This window comes from Diadema antillarum, unplaced genomic scaffold (assembly GCF_040938485.1).
Source record: "Diadema antillarum isolate AM-2024a unplaced genomic scaffold, OU_Dant_1.0 seq00000692_RagTag, whole genome shotgun sequence".
Lineage (NCBI taxonomy): Eukaryota > Metazoa > Echinodermata > Echinoidea > Diadematoida > Diadematidae > Diadema > Diadema antillarum.
In genome coordinates this window covers 750,617-774,040 of record NW_027271597.1, presented here as the reverse complement: position 1 = coordinate 774,040, position 23,424 = coordinate 750,617, and the positions used below count along the sequence as shown (strand labels likewise).

Here is a 23,424-nt window from a genome sequence, read left to right as displayed (position 1 = left end):
ATTTTGGTGACCAATATTAAGAAGAAATAGGAAAATTCATTTTGAATTTGAGCTGCCTGATTGGGCCACCAAGAGACAACCTTTTGGGAAATTTGGTGGCCCAACATCAGTTTTAGTGGCCCGGGGCCACTGCTAATGTCGGGCTCTGATAAATGTCAGCTTACAAGGCACAATGTAGTATGATTTCAACAGGAAGTGAATTTTAATTCTATATCATAAGCTTTGTGTACAAATACCAGTTTGATCTGTGGAAGCTAGATTTTTGTTGTATTTTATGATGATCATATCTTGTAGTTTAGCTCATCATGTTGTATTTCTTATATCAAATGGGAGGGGTTCTGCAATAAAATCGACTGCTAATGTAAAGTGTGGTTGGGATGCCGTAAATGAATCTACAGACCTACGTAGGAACAAACTTCCATGTGCATGAGCAGGATATTACAATCACAGAATGTGTCAAAATTTCTGCATGCATTTACAACACACTATAGCACAGCCCAAATTGGCAAACACATTTGCCAATTTGGTAAAAGCCACAAGGAAACTGTGCCAATATCCACCTCAAACATTGCCAGAAAAATCGCAGACCACAATGTGATTTTTGTGTGTTCGTGTGAAGTTAACTGTGACATTTTGCAGAGAACACTAAAAAATAGTTATACTGTATACGCTGTTATTTTCGCGTACAGATATTTTCAAGAATGACGAGGCCATAGATATTTTCACGAGATGTTTTTGTGAATCGATGCCGACGCTTACGTTAATGCACTATTAACAAAGCGCATTGAGACATTTTGGCGTGTTGTTAAATTCGCGATGCAACTGTGATTCGTGAAATTTGCGAAAATTAAACCCTCGCGAAAATAACAGCTTATACAGTATACATCACGTGACTTCCACACAATTTTATGGACCCCCCCCCCCATGACCACACACAAAATGTGCGTCAAGGTGCTTATCAAAGCTTTTGTTCCATTACGCAGTATATATGTAGGCCCTAGCTGTTGTTGCATAGTAGAGACTATCTAGCCCAGGGAATATTACAGTGGGAAAAAAAAGAGCTATTATTTCTCACTTCGTGAGTATGCAGAAAAAGCTCAAGCATCATGATTTATTTCAAGAAACTCTTCAATATAATGTTTTGATCTGAAAACAATGTACCCAGACTATCAGGGGAAATCCATTTCTCTGTATTTCCCTTTGGATATTAATTGTGGTCCATGAACTCCATATGACCTGACACATACAGCTGTATTTTGTTGTTGGCATCTCCTCCACTTAATCTTATAAACTTTAAGGCATATTCCATTTCAGGGGCTCGTAAAGCAATGCTCATCCTGTATAATGCACAGTGTAACCATTTTTCTCTCTGTGTTTGTACCAAAAAGGTAAGGTAAAGTTTTAGGGTGCATTTATGTAAAAAAATTTCTGCAAGGAATTATGATCCTAAACACGTTTAAGGTATTTTTGGGTGATTGAAAAATGCAACTGTGTTTTCAAACATGCTTAGAAATGCTGATTTAAAATGCCGTTCAAAGGGTGATTTGAAATATGTTTGAGACCATGGTCGCCTTTCTGTGTGTAGATAAATGAAATGCCATTTTGAAACGCATTTCTCGGAGCTGCCAAGGTCAACTGCCAGTATACTGTACACACCATTGGTTACAAAAAAAAGTGCGCACCTCAGTTGACATCTGCTTCCCAGGTCAAACGGCACAAAGCAGCTCTGCAGTGACAACACTCTCGAATCACCGTTTTTATGATGTTTAAATAAACGTGGCACCCCAAGATTTGCATTTCAAACCACGTTCGTAAACGCAATTTGAAACGTCTGTGGAAACATTTTTCTCTCTCTGGAGTTAGATACTGTAAAACGAGGAATGTTCACGTGCATTTTAATTTCGCGAATTTCGTGAGCGCCAAGATTCGCTATAGATTTGCTACACTATATGCATTGAACGCAAGTGGCAATTCGCGGAAATTTCTTGCCACGAAAAAGGCCGTCGGCTCCAATTCGCAAAAATTTCGTGCCGCGAATATATCATGTTTTACAGTAAATGCAGCTATAAAAGAAAAAAGAAAGTAGGCCTACATCAGATATAGCATAGTTGTTTGTTTGTCACTGGTGCTGTTGCTGGTCCAAATGGAGTACATCCTCTTTGCCTTCATGTTGGAGTGGCAGTAACTGATAGGATGACCTCCTTTAGAACCCACGCTGGACCCAAATTACTGCCCAGTCCAGGAAACCAATTATCTCGGGTGGTTACCATGCTCCCTCTGGTAGCAAGTTGGAGCCATGGTTTCTTTTTCTTTCTCCTTTTTTTTTCTCCCGTTCCGTCTCTTCTCTCTCCTCCCTCGCTGCCATCCCTTTTCTACCTTCCCACCCTTCCTTCTATTTTACATGATTACTCCCAATTTTGTTCTCCTCTAGTTGACCTTTGCTTTGACTGCTTCCAAGAAATCTTATCATATTGTCTTGGCCCAGGTATTGAGAACTGTGTCGGTAAAATAACTACCGTATCGTTTGTCATGAAGCAAAGTTTGTATTCTCTGTCTCATTTGCCTGCAAATGGAAAGATCTTGCAATCAGCAAAATATGTATTCAAATCAGTATGATCTTTGTGTTGTAAATGTGTGATTTCATCAAGAATAAAGTTTGTCAATTTTTTTCGGACAATCTGTAAATGCAGAGTCAAGCTGTAGGAACAAAAATTAAGAAAAAGGAAAGAGGAAAGAGGTAGAAAGCATGAAGTGTCAAAGTTTAGATTTGGAAGTATTCAGCCCATGAAAATATGACATGTTCATGTGTATGATGAAAATGCTATGCAGTCCCTGTGTGGCAGTCTGATCTTCCATCTGATGAAGTAGAGCAGTAATTTTTCGACAATCTAGTAGGAAAAAATGTCTTCCTGAAAGACCATATTAGAAGTCAGCATTGTATAAAATACTTTTGAGAGTGTTCTGTACCGTACACTGTAGATGATTTTTTTTTTCTTCCGATGGATGTTTGTTGATGTTTCATTAACATGAATGAAAAGATTGCCACATCTTACAGTTCAGGAGTTCTTTCTTTATGTTTAGGAATAAAGTTTACAACCATCTCAGCTTTGGTAGTTTTTTTTTTTGGCATTTCCCTATTTTGTAACATATGCACTGTTGACATTACATTAATGCATGCTTGTACACTGCAACTTGCTATTGGTCTAGCTGTTGGGGGTAAGTAGCGCTACCCACAAAGACATTTCCGTGCCAAGCTTACCCCTAAATTACCCCATCTGGGGAGTCATCTTTCCGCTCTGACTGTGAGAGCAAGTAAAGAAAAGAAAGAGATAACAAGGGAGAAGGAAAGAAAAATGGTAATTGGAGAATTGAGAAAATATGGGCGATGAACGAGGAAGAGAGAAAGAAAGGACGGAAAATGTTTCTAGGGAAAGAGGAACGGAAGAGGGGGAGATAGAGAGTCATGAACTTGAGTTAGGAGCATCATCGGAAGAAGCCGACAGAGTCAATCCGAATGTGTGCATCAGGTTGATAGTGGTGGTCTGGCTGCATTAGAGCTTGGCAGTGCTCGCCGATTTCTTATTGGCTGCCACACTCTTGCAAAGGGCAGCTTTATTCTCATCGCAGTTTGTGACAGTTTATAGAACGTGCAGTTGGTGACAAATACTGCAATCATCACTGCAGTAATAATTAGTGCTATTTCCATTTTGTTTTTGGTTTGTTTGTTTATTTGTTTTTTGCTCTCTGCTATTCATTGTGCCATCAGGTGTAGCTACCAGTATTTGCTTGCAACTTCTCATGTGAATGCAGGTTTTGAGCGACTGGAGAAGAATCCAAGAAAATTTCTTCTCTGCGTATTCTAACTTGTTGCTTGTGAACTGTTTATTTTATATATCCCATATTTGCCAGAGAGTTCTCCTCACTTTACTTTCTATATTTCAATATTTTGTCACTTCAGTGCATTCATAAACCTGAAAGAATTAATTCAAATCTCTATTTGTAGAGGTCATAGAGAGAGAAAAAAAAAACATAGTGATTGTATAGCTTCAACAAAACTTTTAATATGTATATCATGAGTGCAGTCAGAGCTGTTTAGTGGCCTCAATAGCTTCCACCTACTGGCAGTATGTGGCTGCTTGAAATTTTCTCTAACGGAAATGATGCGTAAAAAGCCCTCTTTGAACGGAACAAGCCACATAGTTCCGTGAATGCTCCTCAGACAGGAAACTTGGAGTAGCACTCCTCATTTTTGCTCCAAAGAAACAGAACAGAGCATGTCGACACCTGTTTGACAGCTGCAACCTAAACCTTTATGTGTCTGGTTTCTTGGGTACAGAGAACGTAATGGAAAGCATAGGAAATTCATCTTTATTTATGATAAATGATATCTAATGTGAAAGTAAACATGATAAGAAAAAGTCCCCTACATCTTACAATTGGCAACAATATAAAACCCAGTATAAGATCTGTATCAAACTGGCAGCTGTGAGTTGCAGTGGATAGGCCCTACTATGTTTAACTTACATAATGGACATAATATGCAGAATGATGTCAGCTACGGGTACCAGCTGTTTGATTGGGAGTATGAAGTTAATCCCTTTAAAGACCATGCCATGTGGTTGTAACTAATACAAGTTGTGTACATACTAAGAACCAGTCATGAACAACTTCAACTTGTTCATGAACATGAACAAAAACACTGCAGGGCAAGGACTTTGTTTTTTGCTTTGTTTCAGATATGCCATTTATCAATATCACAAATATATAAATCTAAAAAAATTCCTACTTAACCAGTGCAAGCCTACTGTGCATGCATTTATCATAATGATGCAGTGGACTTAATAATTTAGAAGCAATAAACATTGAAAGTATGCATATCCTTTAACCCATTGAGGACGAGTCCCGAGTATACTCGGGCAGGGGTCTATAGGAAATGTGTGTTGTAGCAAAATCAGCCTCAATGGGTTTAAAATGTGCAAACAGATGAAAATTGTACATGTAATTTATATACTCCATAATTTCGTAAATGCTATCAATGAAATTACCTTTTTGCTGTCGCTGCCCAGAAATCCTAGCTATTTTGTTGGCATGTAATTTTTAAAGTGAAAGCGGTTAATCAAAAATCTTTGTTAGCTCAGCACTCTCTTTTCAAGCGTATCCCACATGTATGTTTTTATGTTGGGCATCAACTCCATCAACATCAGTCTGTGGATTCTCTGTTGGGTAGCCCACCTTGGTTGTAGTCTAAGCTAAAGTTTTGCCAATGAATTCCGACAGGTTAGATGATGAGGAAGTTGAAACACGGAACTACATGTAGCTCCATGTTTAAAACGTACACTGTACGACATCTTGGGAACCAGTTTATTCATCGCTCTCTTCATCAAGATATATCACTTACACTCGCACACACACACACACACACACACACGCACACATCCTCCCGGACAGATCAAGCTTACTCATGATTGCGTACATGTTGGAGAAATTTCAGTCTCCTCTCCATCTTGTTTATACTGATTGGAGGTGATCCTTATTTGGCCCTATAAACACTGGCTTACACTTTGGTCCCAAAGTCAAATATAGTGAGCCTCTCACAAAGAAAGTCCACAGGATGTGTGCACCTCTTAAAAGTGAGGTGAGCTGAGGTCAGAATGTTTAGCTTTGTTGTATTTAGCTTTACCCTCTTCTCTTTCTTCTTCTGATTTCTTGTCAGCGTGGGTTGAGTTTATGATATTCTTATGATCCATGACTATAATGTCTACCCTCGTTTTTTCTTTTTTTTTCTTTTTTTTACTTGTGCAAACATCAAAGGAAGGATTATGGAAACATTTGTGTTTTTGCCTTTTTTTCAGAAAAGATAGGTGTCTAGTGAGGAGCATTTATGAGCTGGTGATAAAGAGCAGACAGATAACATCCTGTAGGTCACAGCTAAATCACTTCCTGAAGGCTAAATCCAGTCTGTTGAGTGGAGCCTGCTCTCAACTGAAGTTGGTCTTGTCTTCCAGACCTTTATTTGTGCAGTTGGGTCTTTGTGCTGGTTCGAAAGTAAACAGAAACTTCACTGTGACCCTTCCCCCATTGCCTTTCTCTTCCATGAATGCTGAAACCTTTTGCTATGCCAACTTTAAAGCTAGCATGATTAAGGATGGGTCCAACCACTGAAAAGGTACAGTGCAGTGAAAAAAGAAAGTTAAAGGGATTGTGTCAGGAGTTGAGAATAATCATAAGTTTGGGGGAAGTCTTAGCACTAGAATATATAGCTTTGACCATAAATAACCTCATCCTTGGCATAGCCACTTAGTGAAAAGGTCTTCATAAAACTTTTCTGACAAATTAGGTACATGTTATGAAATAGAGATGATCCCCCCCCCCAAAAAAAAAAAAAAAAAAAAAAAAACAAGATCCAAAAGATACTGGGTCAAAATCTTGCTTATAAGGGAAAGGGAGAAGGGACCTCCTAAAAAGTTCTACAGTGAGGCTAGTTTTCATACCAAAGATGACTGGCTATTGATGAAAGAAGATGGGTGCATCATGTTATCCTGAAAAGAGTCGTTTTCTCTCAAGAGAAATTTATCAGAATTGAAAATAATTAAATGAGGAAAATATATTACATGGAATTTTATTAATGAAATCAGAAACTGCAGGAAGAAGCTTGACCATGTGAATAAAATTGTCACTTTTTTATAAGAATGTTTTTCCCCCATAATTCTGCTCAAGATAAGTGAAAGACATATGTTCCAATTTTGCATCGCACCTTGACAGATCGATTCAACTTCATTTAACAATATTTGAAAACGGTCTCTCTTTTGACACAAGTAGATGGCAGACACGGGCCACCAAACTGTGGTGGGTGATAGATTAGTGAATGAAAACAAAACACAGCTGTGACTTTGCATCAATGCAATATGGTGTAGAGGAATTTTGTACCATTTTCATCTAGTGTCAACAGAGAGACACTTACATCACTTGACAGAAATGAATGGATGCATCTAAGACACTAAATTTCCTTTTTTTTTAAATATTGACTGTAAGATAGATATCATTGTAGTCTCAATCACAGACAGCAGCCAGTAATCTGTTGGCCTGTTGCCTCTATAATATGGCAACCCTCCAATCCACTGTGTCAAATACAAGCCACATCAAGTTTCTATAAACACTGGCAGAACATTTTTGTCCTGTCATATTTCAAATAAAGCTGACAGGAATTGTTGAAAGATTGCATGAGAGGATAATTTACAAGCCATAAACCACATTGACTATTTCTATACCCCCCACCATACCCCCCTCCCCTACACATACAAAAAAAAGGCGAACTCAACAAAACCACCTTTCAGAGAATTGAAAATACTTTGTACATATGGCCTTATTTCATGGATTTGATCTGATGCTTTTGACTGCACGTTGCGCCACAGTTTCACCCGCCTAAAATGGATTTGCGCTTGTGGTCTGATGCGTCTCAATGCCAATCGTAGCTGAAAGTTCAAATTTCAAGCACTGCTCAGCTCAATTTCCTGCCATGTTTGTCTCTGTGTCAGGATTTTTTTTTCCACAAACAAAATCACGTATTTGACATTAGGACACAGCTTAACATAGGTTATCCACAATCATAGCCTTGAAGAATACATTGTGGAACCTCATGAATCTAAAGTATGAACCAAAACTGGTGGAGGAGTTATTTATCTTTCAATTTTGAAATACTGTAAAACACGATATATTATTTGCGGCATGAAATTTTCGTGAAGTGGAGATGATGGCTTCTTTTACAGCATGAAATTTTTGCAAATTTGCCGCTGGCATTATATTGTGCAAACAAGAATGTTTGCGTGTATTTCAATATCACGAATCTTGGTTCTTGCAAAATTTGCAAAATTAAATTGAACACAAACATTCCTCGTTTTTACATGAAGTAGGTATTTGGATGTTATAAAGACACTTTGTCAAAAGTACTTGTCGTGGTGTTGTCTGTAAAGATGTCTGATCTGCTGCAGAATTTGTTGTTTTGCTTTCCAGTGAAGGCCAAGGATGTGTTTGAGTTGATTTGTGCGTACCGTAATATCAACTGTTGAGACAGTATCTGTTGAAAACAAATGTTTTTAACTGTTATGACAGCTTCACTTGGGTTTTAATAGATTTTGTATAATTATCTAACAGTTGAATGTTCAAAGAAATGCTTACATGTGTTTTTACATTTGCGGTACTTCAATGGTGACAGCAAGGTGTCTCTGTGGTTGAATATAATGACACAACAAGGAAAACTGTTTGTGTAGCTGTTTTCCGCCAGGAAATACCTCTTGTCATCAGGAATAGTCATTTGTTTTGAGCATTTTTTCTGCTTAAAGTGGAAATTCACGGGTATATCATTTTACAGTAGCATGAGGGTAGGACTAAGTGTTTTATTGTTTGGTGGCATTCAGGCTGATAGTGAAACATTGCAGCATTTGTGAAATTTTTAACCTTTAAGCACTGGCTGTCAAATGGTAACTAAGGGGGGGGGGGTAGGGGAATGCAGAAGACGAACACTAGGAAATCCTTGGGTTTTAGACCCTGTTTACAGTGCGGGGCTGGGCCGAGCCGCGGCCGAGCCGCGGCCGAGCCCTACCTCAATTGCGAGGCTGAGCCCTGCAATTTTGTCCGTTTACACTGCCAGGCTCGGCCGCGCTTTTGATTCAAACCTTTCAATATTTTGTCGTTGTGGCGCTCTGCTTGTAAACAAACGCAATTTGGTATTGTTTGGATTTCAGACCCTTTGCCAACTGAATTCCGTGGCGACGAAGTCGCCGCGGGCAAAGGCCTCTGCCGAAGGAAAAAATCCTTTGCACGACAAAACCACCTTAAACTATACTAGTTTTCGACGTTGAGGGGGTTAATATGCTGAATAGCAAAATAGTACAGGCAGAGGGTTTGGAAGCCAGACTAAAATTGGCCGCGCATTTGGCCCAGTTTGCGTTTACACTGAGAAAAGGCCGGGCTCGGTCGCAGCTCGGCCGTGGCCGAGACCATCTCCAGAGCGTGGCCAAATGCGAGGCCAATTTTGGCCTCGCATTTGGCCTTGTGCGCGTTTACACTGAAATGAAGGTGGACTCGGCCGCGGCCGAGCCTCGCACTGTAAACGGGTCTTAGTTTGTAAGGATTTTTACCCTAGATTTTGAGTGCATTTCTCTTATAAAGCCAAGATATAGTTCTTATTGTCAGAAAGTGAAGGGGGCTGATCTTTGGTTAACTTCTCAAGTGTGGTAGCAGTGCAAGTTTTTATTACAGAGTGAATGATTAAGGTCAGGTACTGTAAGTTTTACACCATCTCATTGTTTCCCAGACGATTATGAGTCTGTCGATTCTCTATTGATGATTGATGCGATGACACCAAATCAAATGGTTTACATTGGATGGTGCCAATCTCAGATGTCACTAGAAAATGATGTAGGAAATTAGTGGTTCCAGGTGAATAACTGAAAGACTGAATTATGTCACCAGAGGGGACTTACATGTACTTGCAGAAGGTGGAATACCACATAGCTGTAGGGTTTTTATCAACTGTAATATATGAAGTATTTTGAATATTTTGTTCAAGAAGATGTGATACAATATTTTCAGATTATGAAGAATATTACAATCATGGCTTTAGATGATGTTCAGACATCAGGTTCAAAATTCAAAGAAGCAAAATTAAATCTAGTTTGTGGATTATGCACAATGCATAAATGCCTGTGACATACTGCGTGATGCCAATGGACGTCTAATAACGAACATGCATTGGCACATGCATGAGCAGAGTACGCGTAGTGAATTAAGGTTTAGATTAAGTCTTAGTTTGCTAGACTAATTCACTGTCATTGGTTTACAAGAAAGTACTTCCTGAGTTTCAGCCTTTCCTCTTTTTTTGATGTCTGTCTGTGGCCTTCCATTCCTCCAGGCATCCTAGATCTCCCAAGCCTCTCTTCATTGTCTTTAACCCATTGAGGACGAGTCCCGAGTATGCTCGGGCAAGTGTCTATGGGAAATGCATGTTGTAGCAAAATCAGTCCATCCTCAATGGGTTAAAGTGTTTGTGCACAAATCCAAGAGTTCCTTCTCATCTTGAGATATCCTTTCCCAGCCATATACCCAAGTCTTTTTTCAGAGGCCCGTACATTGTTTTAGCAGTGACATTTGTGAATGAAAATGAAGTCCAAAATACCTGCGCTCAACCGATCTGTACTGTAGTAGATCCATATTCTTAAGGGTTACCCCTTACATAGACTCTGCACTCTATAAATTGATGTGTTATTATTGATATAAGTGTTTGTACACAAACATGATGAAAAGGAAAACATGTACAGTTGATGCTTTATATTTTATGCCGTGAGTCTAATTTGTGAAAGTGAGTCAATATGATTATGAGGGGATTAAACTTTGCAATGACAGACTGAGGTTTTCCATCTATGATGCAGCTAAGAAATATGAATTTATGTACTGGTGATCAGGGGGGGCGTTTCATCAACGAGTTCGTCGGAGGTTTTCACCGACAAATTTGCTATCAGCCAATCAGACGCAAGGATTTCAGTAGCTTTTAACAGTTGTCAGTGTAAATCACTGACAAAAAGTTTCATGAAACAGTCCACAGTAGATACAGACCTGGGGGGTGTTTCATGAAACTTTTTGTCGGTGATTTACACTGACAACTGTTAAAAGCTACTGAAATCCTTGTGTCTGATTGGCTGATAGCAAATTTGTCGATGAAAACCTCTGACGAACTCGTTGATGAAACGCCCCCCTGCTTTGAATTGAATGTATCTATCATGCTTGTCTGTGTTTCATTTTCTCTCAATTCAGGTATATCATTGCACAGAGTTGGTCCCCCACGGTTGGACGTACGGACGTCACCGCTGATCGTCGTAGAAGGGGACAGGCTGCAGCTCACGTGCACTGGCGGGTTTAAGCTGGGATGGCTGCATCCGGAGGGCATCGCAAAGATGCACATCTCCATCAAGCAGAGCCAGTGCAGAACGCCGGAGTGCGACCTGAGCGAGAGGCATCAAAGCACGTTGACGATAGCACGGGCCGAGGCCCGCTTCACCGGCAGCTTCCATTGCCTGTATAGGAGATACGAGGATCAAGTCAATGAAGAGACAGCAGCAAAGGTTTATGTCTACGTAAGCTCAAATGGTGAGTGGAATTCATACATGGATGAAGATTTGAAACAGTTGCAGTTTTGTGAGACTGGTATTTGTATACTGAAAGTGATAACTCCACCATTGTTGTTATGCAGTGTATAGTAGTCAGATCAAATATTCTGTTCTATGATTGCGTCATCTTTTTCTTCCACATTTTTCTTCCAGAGCAATTATTTGTTCCACCAGAGAGACGCCACTTCAAGATCTACAGTGGGCATCCATTCATATTGCCATGTAGGACCACTCGTCCTGATCTTAACGTCACTCTCGTCAATGCAGAAATGGATGTTGAGGTGACAGATCGCCGTTTCCATAGATACGAGCCAACCAAGGGGTTCCACATATCAGCCAATCACAGGGAACTTGATGGGGACGTTTGCTGTGAGACCAGATTGGCAGAACATGTCGACAGAGCCTGCTTCCGTCTCTCATTTCAAGGTGAGTTATCAAATATTGTTAGTCACTGCTGTACGTGCCTATGGGGATAATGTCATCAACTCAAAACAACTCTCCTCTTCATCTGTGCACAAAAGATTTTTTAATATTATGGGGGGCGGGTTGTCAAGCATTCAGCAATTGCAATCCTTTCCTATTTTAGAAATAGAAGGGTTATTCCAACACACATAACCACACACACACTCACATGCACACAATCTTGTTGATTCAGTGTTACAAAAGAAACCTAGAGAAAAATTGTGTTCAGGGTAATGTGATCAAGGTGATGATGTCTTCACATCTGACTGACCTATATGGTTTTAATCACTGATTTTGTTTTGTGAATACAAGTGAAATAATGAAATTATGTAACTTCCTATTCTTATGTGTGATTTGATGTAATTTCTATCATTTTGGGTTTCCTCTTTTAAATACAGTGAACATGAACAAATTGAGGGATTTCACTTTAAAAAGAATTTTGAGTGATATGTAAATGAGAAAGGGATTCGGTTTGGTTTGAATTGCAAGTCGAATCCTCCATGCTGTAAAATCAACCAGTGTAGGGCCTTCTCCTCGAGCATGACTGAATCCTTATCTTCAAACTCGTGTCCTTCTTCAAATTAGGAGAGTTATGTGTTTGAAGAGATTATTACCCATCCTGAGAACGCTTTTATCGCAAAAGATAGTCAAAGCAATAAGCTTGAACTTTTAAAATTTGTGAGTCACATCGCTTATGCTGTCACAGCTCATATCCTTGTAGAGGGCTTGGGACATCTCCATCCTTTAACCAGATTTTGCTGAAATTACCCTCGTCTGTACTTCTGTTTGATGCTTCCCTCAAAGATATGCTTGGATAGCGTATAAGGTCCCATGTCTGAGTATACACAAGCATATACAAATGAATTTTATACTGCAAGAATTTTGGACAGTTGTATACACACACATCCATATAGAGTGGCAAGCCATGTTTTTGGCCTGTGCTTGCATACTTTAGGGTTCGTGTGTGCTTCGTGTATTGCTGAGAGAGAGAAAGCCAAAACGGAAATTGAGGGTTTTGGTAAACAGGTGATTAAACCTGGTCCGGGCTCAGCAATGGTCAGCCGTAGACAGGATCTGCCCAATTAGGTGCCTTTTGCCTCTTTCCTGTGTCTTTCTTGAAGATCTGACATAGCCTGAAATCTTCCTTGGAGGCTACAGTTTAAAGGGTGAATTCACCTCCATGATGGTGCAGAGTGCATGGAGATGCATCTGTACTTTTAGCCTGTTTAAGGATAGACCAAAGTATTCTCCACTCTTAAAACATCCGAGTCAGAACTGACCCGGAACTGGGTCCGTTGGGGTCACACACCATTCCGGGTCAGAAATGACAAGGAATGGGGTCAGATATGACCCATTTAGAGTCATGAATTGGGTCAGAGTGACTCCATTCGGGGTCAGAGTGACTCCATTCGGGGTCAGAGTGACCAGATTCCTAGTCATTTTTGACCCGGAATGGTGTATGACCCCAACGGACCCAGTTCCGGGTCAGTTCTGATTCAGATGTTTTAAGAGTGTCGAGCTGGGTTAAGTGGGGAATGCGTGTTACAAGATAATCAGTTCATCTTCAACAGGTTGATACCATGGGCAGTGCTATTTGTTATGGTATATATATAACATTCTATGATTAGCCATTTCAAGTGCAAAACCATATTTTTTCTAGGAAAGAGAGAAAATCTGTGAATCTACAATAGTATGCCCCAAATGGAATATTATTGAAATCAAATTAAGCTGTTGTGCATACTAAGCTTCAATTGCATGTGTGCATACTTCATACCCTCGCTTGAAATTGTGTAATAAAAAGGTAATATCTTGACTTAGTCTGTAGGCCGTACGTACTACACTTTTTCACTCTCATTTTCCAGGCAACCCTGTGTTAATGGAGGAACTTGTACTGACAATGAGCCAATACCTGTAATGTGAATGCCACCACTTTAGCAAGCCATTCCCCCTCTTTTTCTTTTTCTTTTTTTGAAGGGGGTAGGGAGGTCTAAGATGATTGAAATACCCTGGGTTGTGTCCTTTTCTTGATTCATGATTATCAGTACAGCATGATCAAAATTTCACCTGTTATTTCCATTGTTTCTTATATCTTTTCCTAAGCACTTTCAAAAACCTAAAGTATTGTCTGGAATAGGAATAACACTTACCTTTTGATCATCATGCACTTTAAAAGCTAGCCCAAATATATGAATGTGAACCCTAATGTGTGAGAACATACTACTTATATGTGTATTATATATATATATAGAGAGAGAGAGAGATAGATATATACTACAGGCCTTGCAAGCCATAGTAAAACTAAAGAAGATCAGAATATATGATATGGATGCAGGATCAAAGAACTGGTATCTGAGGACCTCAAACTAAGCTTGGCATAATACACATTACATAATAGCAATACTTCGATACTCTTGTTTACTGTATTGCCAGCACATGTCATTCATCTGTCAAATTTTCCAAAATGTGACATTATGCTGTATTACTTGCAGAGACATCATACTTCAGATATGGTCATAGGCCATAAATTTCACAGATGACCACAATTTTCATCTACATGTTTTCAACTACACGCATCTAATCGTGAACAGGATATATCAATGACCAAAAAGTAGACACTTTGATTAACAGTATATTCCATGTATTCATATCTATGATGTTCATCAAATCAAACCAATTAAGGAGGAACTGCTGATATCTTAAGCTAGAAAATGCCCCTCTAATGTAACATGTAATCCTCAACGTATTCTTGAATTCTCATTGTGCTAATGATGCGGCATGGCAAACATGTATATATATAATTATATTTATATATGAATATGTCATACGGATAAAACAGTCACCCTCTCTCATAGTTTAATCCACCTATACCAGGCAAAACGATAGCAAAAGCAGTGGAAAATCCCGCTTACATCAAGCCTCGTTGCATGTCAACGCCTACTGCCGCAGCAAGCCCTGTTACTCGCGGGAGTCCCCCGTGTGGACTGAACCCAGTGAGCTCACCTCCCCCCATTCCCCAGGCGCCCTGACAACATCCTGTGATTCACTGTACACTCATCATTTCTTGTCTTTTCTCACAGAGAGTAGACACACACTCTATTTGAGGGGAGGGGGAACAAAATGTCTCTTTCTGTCTCCAGGTTTACATCACTTGTTTGATATCAGTCCAGAATCCACTCCATGCCTGAGATATGTGCAACAGATGCATGTATAGTCGTAACTATGCAAGAGCAGAACTAGTCTGTGGCATTTGAGTCTAAAGGAAAGATGTGTGTTGTATTACAAGAGAAACATCTCTATGCATTCTACGTTGCCTTGGTGTTAGGAAGTGGGATATTCATGTTCCTTGATGTCTATGATAAATTTGACATACTGCCAACTGCATGTCATCTGTAAAGAATATCTTCCAAGAAAGCTAGTGAGCTAATATCTTTTTCTCATGCACATAACGGGCATTAACATTTATTGTGAGATTAAAGGGTATACTCTAGAATAGCAGATGATGTGTGCTGTTGTTAAAATAGCCAGTATGTGATACTCAAAAGACCTCACCGGCTTTGTTTCTTTATCTGCTACTTTATTATTTGCTTTACTGTTGTAGAGTTACTCCTCAGTTGTAGTGTTATTTTTTAAACCAACACCAAGATGAGTAACAAAAGATCTTATTCTTCTCCATTGATTAATGATCCATATATACTCCTTTAGATCTGAACACCATTTGTCAGTACATTTTAAAAGGATTATCTGTTATTTTTCTTTAACTGAATGACAAAATGCTGATTAAGTTTTCTGTGACACATAAAGAGCAGTTTTATTTACCTGTTTTGAAAGCAATATTTTAAAACTTTTTTTTCAGAATGATTAGTAGCTAATCTAACTGAATATCAATCATCTTTAACAGTCATCTTGATTATCAGAATAGCATAATAGCAATTATAGGAATGCCTTTGAAATCACCTAGACTGCCCTCAGTGGCTCTCTTTTTTACAGTTTTTGTCAATCACGCCATGCAGAGCTGTCTGTGACCTCTTAATCATCACTGAATGGGTGTGGTGAAATATGACCCGCATTTACGCATAGCAAGGCATGCTGACGGGATGTGCTAGGTAACAGATTTGCTCATGTAATGTTTTCTAAAGCTTTCTGGTGCCATGGTCCTTGATACATTGATCCCCATCACTTTAGAAAGTGTTAAGGGAGAATGTATTGTCTTCCTCTCCCTACTTGTGCATGAACCCATTAACCGCTGCTAAAAGGCATATGACAGGAAAATGCCTATGTGATAAATGGAAGATCAGTGGCAAGGAGCAGCTTGGATATTTCCATGGTATGATTAAAGGCTGTTATGATCATTTTTCGATGTATTATTTCTGGAATGTAGTCAAAAGGGGCCTGAGCATTCAAACCCAGCAGAATCTTCATCAGAGGCACAATGACAATCATGTAGGGAAAGCTAGGATCAAAAGCGTTGGCTCACCACTATTGAAAATGTTGTTTTTAGCCGCTTTTTTTTTTTGGCTACATTTTTAAAATGTATTGTGTCTGAACCATGATTATTAATATTCTGTCTATTTATTTTCACCTGGATGGCAATTATCTTTTTGTTTTGTCGGAAGAACGACTAATGAAGAATATCTGCATCAGTATTTGTGTCTGCCTTTCTTGACACTCTATGGCAGAGTGGTGGTCTCCAAACCAAAATCAACTTTGGCTTGAAAGAAAATTTCACTCTGTGTTCACAATTACTTGTATGAGAAGAGAAAAATCACACAAAACATAGCAGACAGCTTCATTTGAATTGAAACACTAAAGTTAGAGATTGTTAAAGTTTTACAACTGTACATATTTTTTTGAAACATTCATATATATTCAGAATTATCTTATATGCAAATGAGACTAGGCAAGGAAGCCACTTCATCAAGAATTTCTCCCTTTTTTGTATTTCTAAAGAAATGTTATAAACTAGTCATTTTTGTTACTAATTCAATAACAATATCCACCTTTCCATTTCCACAGTCATATGAATTTTAAACTGTTACCACTCTAGAACACTTTGATTGGAAGGGATATAATTTCTGATAAATTATACATATGCAAATATAATGAAAATTTCAGTGAAAACTAGTGTTAAACTTCAGAGGCCATGACATAATTTCCTTTTAATAATGTGCATATGTGACTTTGACTGACATCAATTTTGGGGGAATTAAATTATCTGTAACTTCCAAACTCCAAGTCATTTTCTTACTATCCATCCAATTTCTGTCAAATGTTCAGTGGTATATCCTATACTGATATTCCTGCTCCTGCTTTCGTTGTTATCAAACATTGAACATGGAATGGATTTTCACTTTAAATTGATAGTTTACTTGGTAAACATACTGCTTTATTCTATTCAAAGTCATACATATACATTCACTTTTGTAGTTATGATGTTTGTGCTGACTTGAAGATGTCATACCATCTCAGACAATGGAAGGATATTCAAGGAGTACCTTGATTCCTCTGTCACTCTGAAGCCTACAAGAGCTTGCTTTAAATCAGAAAAAAATTGCAATTTTGACATCAAAACCATTACTTTTTGAACCTTCGGATGCAATTTTGTCAGAGAACTAGTACCTTCAAATAAACCCTTGCTGTAATCCTGGATCTGAAAAGAGAAAACAAGTCAACATTTGTCATCTAGTGTGATATTAAATATCATTGGGCGAGATATAATAACTAGAGAATGTGTTTATATTTCATGACTAATTATGATCTTCCTAAGATGTGGAATCACATGACTCAAAGATTAGAAATGTTCATGTTCTGTTCTGTTGGTACCATCATGTGTTCTCAAATCTTTAAATACCTTTCTACAAGCAGATTTAGTCATGCCTGGATTTTTTTTCCAATCCATAATAGCGCTGTAGCATCATATGTAGCACACTTATGAGATTCTCTGGCTTCTGTTCCCAAAGTGGAGCCATGTTACAAGGTAAACTGAATGATTTCATCTGTAGTGAGGTTAGTACAGCTGTTTGAGCGATGGCTGCATGTTACAAGGTTTCAGCGACATCCTGAACAGGAGTCTCAAAACAATCTTTCAGCCTGGAAGGTCAGGAGTTTGATGTTATTTTTTTTTTTTTTAAATGAGATATTGGTAGCTATTTTTTGCATGTGCACATGGAGTTTAACAGTAGTATGTCCAGCTTATGCTACCTAAAAGCTACTATTTCCCTGGGATATCTTGGCTCAGGGAAGAAGTCAGTGTATTTCAAGTATATTCAAAATCTTAAAGTGACATTGCCTTTAAGAAGTCAGAGTAGGTCCTATTTCAAGTATTCAAAATGTTCAAATAACATAGCCTTTGGTTGGTAAACCCAGCAGGGACTGTAACTTATGAGAAAGACCAGATATGATCCTTTATGTTGCTCATGAGGCTTTAAGAGTCCTTATTGTGGTTAGACAATAACATGACATCAGACTAATTTAGCTGAATGTAATGGCCTATGTTTTGAGTACTCAGAAAGCAATATGCTGCAGATTAAAGAGAAAAATTATGCCATTTACTTCAAGACTTTTAACTCCCATAGGTTGTCCACAGTACCCACCGAGTTGTCATGGGTAGTGTGTTAATATTTAACCCTTTGTACCAGGGGAACCAAAAAACACTAGTGACAATTCCATTAGGAATTGCCATATTTCAGGGGCAAATTGTTACTGTAGAACCAGAAATTTTAGCGTGCATTAAACTTTTGCAAATTTCATGAGGAGACAAGATTTGCAAAAGTAAAATGCACATGAAAGATTTTGTCTGCGTGATGCAGTGAATGTCTGTGCAATGCTCTCTATCGTTATGATCAGCAATTCGCGAAAGTTTCATGCTGCGAAAATACCGTCTGCTCCTATTCGCGAAAGTTTCATGCTGTGAAAATATCGTCTGCTCCAATTCGCGAAAGTTTCATGCTGCGAAAATACTGTCTGCTCCAACTCGTGAAAGTTTCATGCTGCGAATGTTTCTGGTTTTACGGTAATCGTTTTCCTTGAGGCAAACCAAGACGCAATGGAACAGCCCCTTGGAGCCTTAAGTATATTTTCACCACCACGACTGTAAAGCAATGTCGTGGTGAAACAACTAGAATCAGAAAAGACCTAGCTGTTGCATAGATTGATGATGATTCATGGAGCGGACACGTCGCCATTCTGGATTCCTGTTTGAACGTACCACTGTGACACATTATGACAGAAGGGAATTACCTAATGTCACTCTTAGGTGTCTGAAAGTCTGTCACACAATTCAAAGAAAACAAGAAAAAATCAAAGAACACTTTCCTTTGTCGCAAAACCTTGAGGCTGATTGACAGCTAGCAAGGTAGAGGGCTGGAGACAAAATGGATAGAAATAATGTGAAGACTTCAAAATTAACCTGTTGAGGACAAGTCCCGAGTATACTCGGGCAGGTGTCTATGGGAAATGCATGTTGTAGCAAGATCAAACCGTCCTCAATGGGTTAAGAGGTACTAGTGAGAGGTATGCATGTCCATGAGCTCTTTCAGGATAGCAAAGAACTTCAACAACAAATACATGTGTTTGATAAACTCATTTCATACTAATTGGGTAATTTTCAATATTAGTCTGAAAGCAAATTTTAATCACTTTTATCACATTTTGCCAGATGTGTATTTTTTTTCTGCTAAACTATGCTTTTACTTTTAAATTCTGGGTGTGACATTTTTAGGTTGAATGGTTTGCAACAGTGGACAGTTTTAAACATGGAGAATTAGGGAGGCAGAGCTTAGCTTTACCCTCTGCCATGATGAGTACAGATATTTACATATTTATACAGGCAGGTGGATTGAAAGTATCAAACAACTGTGAGAGAGAGATGGTATCAGCCTCCATATGAACTCAGAGTCTTGACTTTCGCCATCATCCGTCATTTAGCCCTCCTGCATGGCCCTGGGATGTCCCCTCTGCCAAGCTAAGAATAGAAAGTAGATACACCGGCAGGTGGTGCTCATATGGTGTGTGAGTCAGTGTGAATAAGCATTGCAAACAAGCAAAATGTACGTTAACCCATCACCTGCCATGTCTTGCAATTCCCCATGGAGTCCATACGATGGCACACTTGGTTCCTACATGCAATGGGTTAAATCTCACATTGGGTTTTTGTCTTTCAGTGTCACCCCTTCTATTGTGCAAAATGTGTGTGTGTTTTTTTTATATATATATGTAAAATTGAGTGCCTCAACCTGCTACAGAAAACAGAACATTACTGAAATCTTAATCATGTCCATCTCTGCCTGTATTTGTGTGCGCTATTCAACTAGCGCAAGATTTACACCTGACCAGGTATGCATTTATACAGGTTGCAAGTAATTTGTGTGATGTTCACTCTTACTTCTTTGAGACTAATACTTAGCCTTTCTGTTAGCAGAGAAGTCAACTTTCATCAACCAATCACTGTGGTAGCATTTCATTGATGATGCTATCAATGTGTATATCTATGAAATCTGTCTCGGTTACAGTTGGAAATGCTTTCCCCGTAGAAATGACTAAATAAACATATTATCAGTTTTGCTTCGGAGAGGCGCTGTGGGGAAAAAATGGAAAGGACTGACACAATTAAGTTCCTTCCTACCATGAAGGATCTTTACTTTAGAAAGGATGGCAAAACATAGGGATAGAATTTTATCCAAAGGCTGTTCACAGAAAAAGTAAATGTGTACCCCATGATAATGAATGTGACTTCCATAGATGTGTATGCTCCTGAGCAAGGGGTGTGCTTCTGCACCCCTCTGTCCTTGAGCATTTCCTCTCCCTGGTATCAGTGACTCCGGTTCTGTCCCAAGACCGTGACTTTCCTCCATTTTTTTTTCTTTTTTTTGATGCACGGATATCCTGTGATCTGTGCCGAGATCAATTTGCTGGAAAGTTTGTGTCGAGGAGCAGTCGATTGAGCAAAGGGCGGGAAATTGAAGCTGATCTTCTCAGACTCCCTCATCGAACCTTGAAGGCGTAATTTTTGAAAATGCGTCACAGAATGCGTCTCATTGTGCACATGATGTGTAAAAGAAAGACCATCCGATCCCGGATTAGAGTTTTATAGGGAATACCAATTTCAAAATTATCCCAGGCTTTACTTTAAAATCAAATTGGCATGAATTAAGATGTTGATTGTATTACAAGACCTCATATAAGTTTTAAACTATGACATACCGTCAATAATTAATATTTTGCTAAATATATGTATATATATAATATATATATATATACATATATATATATATAGGAGATTTTTCACACATTTGTTATAAACTGTGAAAATTATGTCATGTTGTTGTTTAATACAGTTTGTCCATGTGAATTTACACAATTACTGGTAATTAAGTCACAGTCACCAAATGAGAAATACATAAAATTCATCATGATTGAGTGTAAGGTACAATACATTTGTGTGAGAGATTTTGGATTATTCCCATAATCTACTGAAAGGCATGAACATTGTTTTATAGGTAAGATGTAATCTTGAAGTACTCATTTGTAAAGTGCCATGTTTGACTCCAGCAGGTAAAATGTTTGCCGTCTGCAACCTCTCTCTTTTCTTTTCCTGTGTGTCATGTCTAGATCTTTCAAGTTCACATAATCCAGCATGAAAGTACATGCGATAAAATCATTCAGGACAGATTTTTTGGATGTGTTTTTCACAGATGTGTGTCATTGCAGCCATATGATAAGCAATCTTCATCACGAAACTGATTGGAACTTCTGAAGTCATTGTCTCCCCATTGAAATATTCCTGTCTTCCCTTACTTTCTTTGCAGTGGAAATTCAGAATGATGACATGATACTGTAAAACGAGGAATGTTTGCGTGCATTTTAATTTCGCGAATTTCGCCAAGATTCGCGAAATTAAAATGCACGCGAAAGTTCTTGTCTACACTACATGCATTGAATGCCAGTGGCAGTTCGCGAAAATTTCATGCCGCGAAAAAGGCCGTCGGCTCCAATTCGCAAAAAATTCATGCCGCGAATGTATCATATTTTACAGTATTGTGACACAGGATGAACTAAGGTTTTATCCAGCCTAGACTTCCCCAGTCTCTCTGACCTCATACAATGTTTGTTTCCCCCATGACTCCCCCTAACGCCGTCACTTCCACGTCTGCTCTCTAGTCCATGGCTGCCTTCTGACACGGCCACAATCACATCCTCTTCTCGCTGGGCGGTTATCTCTCCTGCTCATCTCTCATCGCGAACCTTGTCTCCAACTCGACTCCAAATCTTTCTCCCGTCCCGCTGCACTGAATATTTGTGCCTCTTGGCACGTCTGTTCCACGTATGTGACTAATTAACGTGAAGCCCCAGACGCAGACGAAATGAATGCTATGTTAAGGTGAACATCTTGAAAAGGTCAGCTTCTCCACCGACGTTCAACTGCAGATCCCACTATAGAGTCTTTTGTGACTCACTTAATCTTCAGGAGATTCACAATTTTGTCGGTAGACATACTACCCTTAACCTGTAGCAGACGCAAGCTGGCTTCACCATTCATAAAATCTAGGGGGAAATCATCATATCTCAAAATGCAACAGGTTTAGATAACATGGAGTTGTTGGCAGGTAGAATTTTGACCCCCTCCTCCCCCCCCCCAAAAAAAAAAGAAGTTTATGAGCATGTTAACTGAAACCATTGCCTGAGATATATGATAGTCTTCAGAACTTGATGCACAACCCAGCAGTTACAGTATGGGAAAGCCGAATTGCAAGAAAGGACAGTGTTATCTACTGTCACTGACTGTTGAAATCATCAGTTCCTAACAGTTTCGCAATGTTGAGTTTATGTGGATTAGCAATCAAAGCTTGTAGGATGATCACAGTGACTGTGAAACTTTGAGTGAGTCATAATAACCCACCCACAGAAATGGAAAATGTAGGATAGCTCCCTCTGTTGTTCTTTTTGCTATAATTCTCTCTTTTTTTATGGAACCAAGTAGCCCTACAAGAGATTTAAACATATCGTACATTGTTTATGTATTCCATGTTCTTGAAGTAAAATACTAAACTCAAGACACATCGGTTTCCTTTCTAACCCCCCAACCTTTACCTTTAAAAAGCCCTGAATTCAACTAACCTCCACAGTTTTATAATATTAGAGGAGTGCAAATTGTAACTTGTACTTGTCCAGATCTATTTCTCACATTTCTTAGCAAGAAAGATTAAGTCACACTGTCTGAAAAAGTCTGTGAATATTTGCCCAATGATGTTTATTTATACAGCACACACACACACACACACACACACACACACACGTGACCTGTGTCTAATGTGACAATCTGGAACATAATTTCTGTATGTTCTTATTCAATATCTTTCTTATTCAAATATGTATATCACAGCATGATTTTTGCAATATATGAGATCTGACTTGCTGTTCTCTTTCAGTGTTATACATGTTAGCAATGATGAAATCTAGGTCTCCAAGACGTGTTTCACATTGAAACAAAGAACCCACAATCTTTGGCCAACAGTGATGCCCCTTCTCATTGATTGTATACATGCATATTAAAGATTCACTTCTGATGTACATTCTTTTATTACCTGTCAACAGAAAAGGCGCCCTCGCTTGAGCCCCAAGTCTCCGTCAACAGACACGAGGTCCTGGAGGGCTTGGAAGGTTTCAACGTCACCTGTGAGGTGTGGGCGCCCTCTGATGGCGTGGAAAGGCTAACTTGGGATTATCCAGCGGCAGCGGTAAGAAATGCACCCATCTGATATCAAAGTACTACACAAAATGCTCCCAGATCCCAGCTGGTGTTTTT

The 23,424-nt window shown here is 39.0% G+C and overlaps 1 protein-coding gene across 1 annotated transcript in view; it reads left to right on the top strand.

Moving 5' to 3' along the window:
* The window catches only part of LOC139737406 (vascular endothelial growth factor receptor 1-like), an 85,929-nt gene that overhangs the window by 35,331 nt on the left and 27,174 nt on the right, over positions 1 to 23,424 (top strand). The window contains exons 2-4 of the mRNA XM_071648082.1: positions 10,810 to 11,142; positions 11,316 to 11,588; positions 23,214 to 23,356. Of these exons, the coding sequence (XP_071504183.1) occupies positions 10,810 to 11,142; positions 11,316 to 11,588; positions 23,214 to 23,356 (749 nt within the window). The remainder of the gene's footprint in view (positions 1 to 10,809; positions 11,143 to 11,315; positions 11,589 to 23,213; positions 23,357 to 23,424) is intronic.